Source organism: Dermacentor silvarum, chromosome 2, assembly GCF_013339745.2.
Source record: "Dermacentor silvarum isolate Dsil-2018 chromosome 2, BIME_Dsil_1.4, whole genome shotgun sequence".
NCBI classification, from domain to species: domain Eukaryota; kingdom Metazoa; phylum Arthropoda; class Arachnida; order Ixodida; family Ixodidae; genus Dermacentor; species Dermacentor silvarum.
Window position 1 is genome coordinate 225,908,305 of NC_051155.1, and position 3,988 is coordinate 225,912,292.

Below are 3,988 nucleotides of genomic sequence, written 5' to 3' on the forward strand. Positions count from 1 at the left end.
AGATTTCGGTGCGGCGAAACAAATTTTTGAAAGAGAGAGAGAGCACTTGAAGACCATATGAGCCGGAAAAGGACCTGGTTGGCTTACCCTACACAGGATAAAGGAGAAGAGGGATATAACCTTTTTTGGACAAGTGCGACTACAAGCAAAGCAAGATGTCACGTGATCAAAGTCGATCACACAGGACTGTTCATCTCTAAAAACGCTGTAACGTCTTCAGAGCCTTGTGGGCCGACGAAAGTCGACCGCTGTGTTCCAGCATCTTGCCTGTAAGACAAAATCCGGCTGTCAAATCAGGCTCAGCCGTAGGAAGGCTTCTGAATTATTGAAGAGAACTCAATAATGTGTAAGACAAAAGGTTGTAAACTTGGAGGATTCGTTAACCGCAGCCAATATGAGTTCTGCGGTGAGTCAGTGTAGCCCGCGGGTGGGTGCAGGGTAAATATAAACCAATGACACAGCCCAAAGGAACGACCGGAGTGTGCCCAAAAGAAACGCTCCCTTAATATGTTTGCAATGTGGAATAGAACCGCGAAATCCTTTCTTTAGCTCGCTGCGTGAAAATTTGCTTCACTGAATTCGCCAAGGCAACAAATGTGTGCCTTGATGTGAGCAGAAAAAAAAAGAAACAAGAAAATGAAGGTTGAAGGTTGAAGAATAAGACGGTACATGACGCAGCGTTCTGTTAACCTGAGATAACTCAATAGAAAGGGCTACAAACGCGAGGATCATTTAACTTTGCAATGCGTTTATACTTTATCGACCAGACATGTAGTTTTGATTTGTTTCTTTTAGGAAACAACCTGGCGCACTAAAATTTTGTACCCACCGGGTACTATACAGATAATCACAACATGAAATATAAACAAATGTTGCCCACTTGATAGACAGCTTTCTGCACTACATGTAATGCTATTCGGCAGGGTCGTGTTCTGATCGTTTTCTCAAAGACACTAACATCAATCGATTTATAAGTTAAACAGTATTAAAGCATGAAGTATGAGTATAAGATTGAAGCATGAAGTAGAGTACTAGAGCGCGAAGCGCAGTTCGTTACCGCCATGCGCTGCCTTCAAGGAAGTACTGGATAATGAGTGCTGTTGAAATCACTCATGCGCACCGTCGGCGCTATCCCAACCGAACGAAACAAAAATAAGTAATGTTCCCGTCTATTTTGTACGCACTGTAACTAAAGAGGTAATTGTACCGACACGCCCAACTTGCTAATGTTTATCACGTGCACAAGACCGTGCGTACCCCCTCGAGGCAATGCATCGTGGTAGTGGATCCTGCTATGCTAAAACGGTTTACTTGCAATTCGAAAGAGAATCACGCGCGTCCATCCTGTGTGTCTGCAGATCCGCGACACGTTCACCAGGGAGTGCAACGAAACGACCATGAACCTGGTGTTCAGACTGACCCTGGAAAATCCTTACATCGTGTTCGACCTGTCTTCGCCCTTCGGCAGTACCGCGCTCGCCGGTGGTCAGCTGACCGTCAGGGTTGACTCGCTGGATGTCGACATCGGCCTCGTCACACCAAAGGTCAAAAAGAGCGGCGAGAATGCCGAGCCGCAGGTACCTTTCGCCCAGGTTCGCAGAGCACACAACCTTCGGCTCGAGTTCACGGGGATGCCTCCGGCCACGACGGCACTGACTTCCCTGCTGGCACTACTGCAACAGTTGATACCATCCGTGCAGACACGGCTGTTCGAGATCATACTGACCCGCATATTGAGGAACTACGTCGCAACAACGCCGATTCCTTTTTAAACTCCGAAGGATCGAGAGAGGACACGTCGAAAGAGGGGAAAGAATGAATGCAGAGTAGCTCGCCAGAGCTATTTAGGCGGGGTTAATGTAACAAATATTCCAATGGTCATTCATTTTCACACTCCGTCAGCGGCCCACGTTATCAACGGGATCAGCCGTTCGTGAACAGAGGGTGATAAGAGTGGCATAGAATCGAGCGGAAGGAATCACTACATTATGCCGACACCGGTTCCGGTTGGGGCTGTTCCAAACAAAATGCTAAAGATTAAATGAGTATTGACGTTATATTGGTGAGGAGTTTTTGTTTGTTGGTTCTTATTTGACTAACATTTGCAAAATAACTTTCTTTATGCGCTGTGGTTGGCACATAATCGTCCGAACGAACACTGGTGCAGAGCACATATACTCACAGAGGAATGAGAAACAAGTAAGCTCAAGAAAGACGCAGCCCAGATAATAGGCAGCGCCCTTCTGGCAGTCTATTACCTACGTACCACGACATTTAGTTTATGTAGCGCAGAAACAGCGTGCATAATTTATACTCACTCTATAGGCTTTTCCGGTGTTTACAAACGAAGGCTCTTTGCTTCCTGACCTCGCTCAAAATGATAGCCTGATACATTTTGCGGATAAGAAAGGGAAATAGCGGCCGCAGTAGTACTGCTCTACAACAACCCATTCATTTAAACTCACTTTTGCCAAGAAAAACACGCAATAAAATGACAGATTTGTGAACTGCGTCCAAGAGGCATGTGTTTTTAACAGCGAAGCTGTTTAAGCTATCCGTAACTCCGTTAGTCGTCCGGAAAAACTGCGCCGAGCATGACGTCACCTCGCACTGCCGAGGAAGAAGCCGCTTACCAAGAATTTCGACGCACTGCTAAGCGAGACTGACAGCGTCGACGCCGATTGGACCCAGCACGGTTAGCAGAAGAAGCCACTGCAAAACGACGACGCGAGCCAGAGACCCCGAGTATAGTCCAGCGAGAGAATGCTAGGGAACGGGAGAGAAAGCGTCGGCTCCGAGACGATCCCGACGTGAGAGAAGCCGAGAACGAACGATACCGATCAGCTCCGCTGTCTTTAGCCTTGCGCCACTAGTGCAAGCTACCCCAATTTTTTTTAAGCGTAAGTTATGGTTTCATTCCTATAGCCGTTTCGGTTAGCGACGGTGTCCGCCGCCACCGCCGCCTCCACCAGCGGGTGTCCAGCCTCCGTAGCAGCTATCACCGGGATTGAGAAAAAAAATTAAAGCCCCCTTTTTTAAAGAAAGATGGTTGAACGCGTAGCTTTCGCCCATGCAAACTGCATCAAAGTTAAAGTCAACGACCACGCAACAAACCCAAGAAATGCTGAGCGACCCGATGCGATGCATATTGATTTGATGGCTTGTTTAGGATTGTATTTTTTAACGTTGAAGTTGAATGAAGACACATTTCGTTAAGTAATGCTTTATTTTAGATCATGTGCCCGTTGATTGCACGCACACACTGACACTTTCATGGACTGCATGCCGTTACCGATACACGGGATCGGCCTTACGAGCACGATCGCGCTCACGTTCGCATATACGGCAGCCTCTTCTTCTGCCGTGCGCTGCACCCGCGGCCTAGCCATGGTGACGGCCGGGAATGCATTGCGTGACGCGCGTAATGCAATGCAGATAAATACAGTTCGACTGGGTAGCGTGGCGTTGCAGTTCCCATTGTTCTTAGCGGTACAACTGCGAATGTAAACTGTAGTGTTTTACGATACGTACGTCGTGCGCCGTCGTTCTATTGTGTGCGCAGATGCGCAGATAGTTCCATTGCGTAAGTTGGCTTTCCTGCAGTGCGATTTCGGCGCTCACGGACGAATCAGTGAGACATAGAAAGCTTCGCTTTAAAATACCGAGTTCCCGCCGGGTTCGTATCCCGGGCCCGCTGCGTGGGAGTGAGCTACTCTACCACTGGGCCACGCCAGCGCTTGCTAGCATGCAGCGGGAAAATGTCCTATAAACGCGTCCTGGCGCGCGAGGAGACACGCGATGTGACATGCGCGCCGCTAAGCGTCGATGCGTGCACATTTTTCATTGCAGTTGCATATTATTACACCAGGTATAACGCCATGTAGTAGATGCACAGGTAAAGGGCAGTTAAAGAAGGCTTGAGGAAGAAAAAGAAGTTTAAGGTGATGTATACAAGAATGCTAGAAAAAACATACATTGTGTACCTGAT

At 47.8% G+C, this 3,988-nt stretch overlaps 1 protein-coding gene across 1 annotated transcript; it reads left to right on the forward strand.

The window, feature by feature from the left end:
* Positions 1-727: 727 nt before the first annotated feature.
* On the forward strand, positions 728-2,482 carry LOC119441239 (uncharacterized). The gene has a single exon (XM_037705882.2). It carries the CDS (start codon positions 1,398-1,400, stop codon positions 1,770-1,772), a length of 375 nt encoding a protein of 124 aa, XP_037561810.1. The 5' UTR covers positions 728-1,397; the 3' UTR covers positions 1,773-2,482.
* Positions 2,483-3,988: the final 1,506 nt, after the last annotated feature.

What these genes read in the sequence shown, in the direction of transcription:
- LOC119441239 (XM_037705882.2), top strand. Translation starts at nt 1,398, where the DNA reads ATGAACCTGGTGTTCAGACTGACCCTGGAAAATCCTTACATCGTGTTC.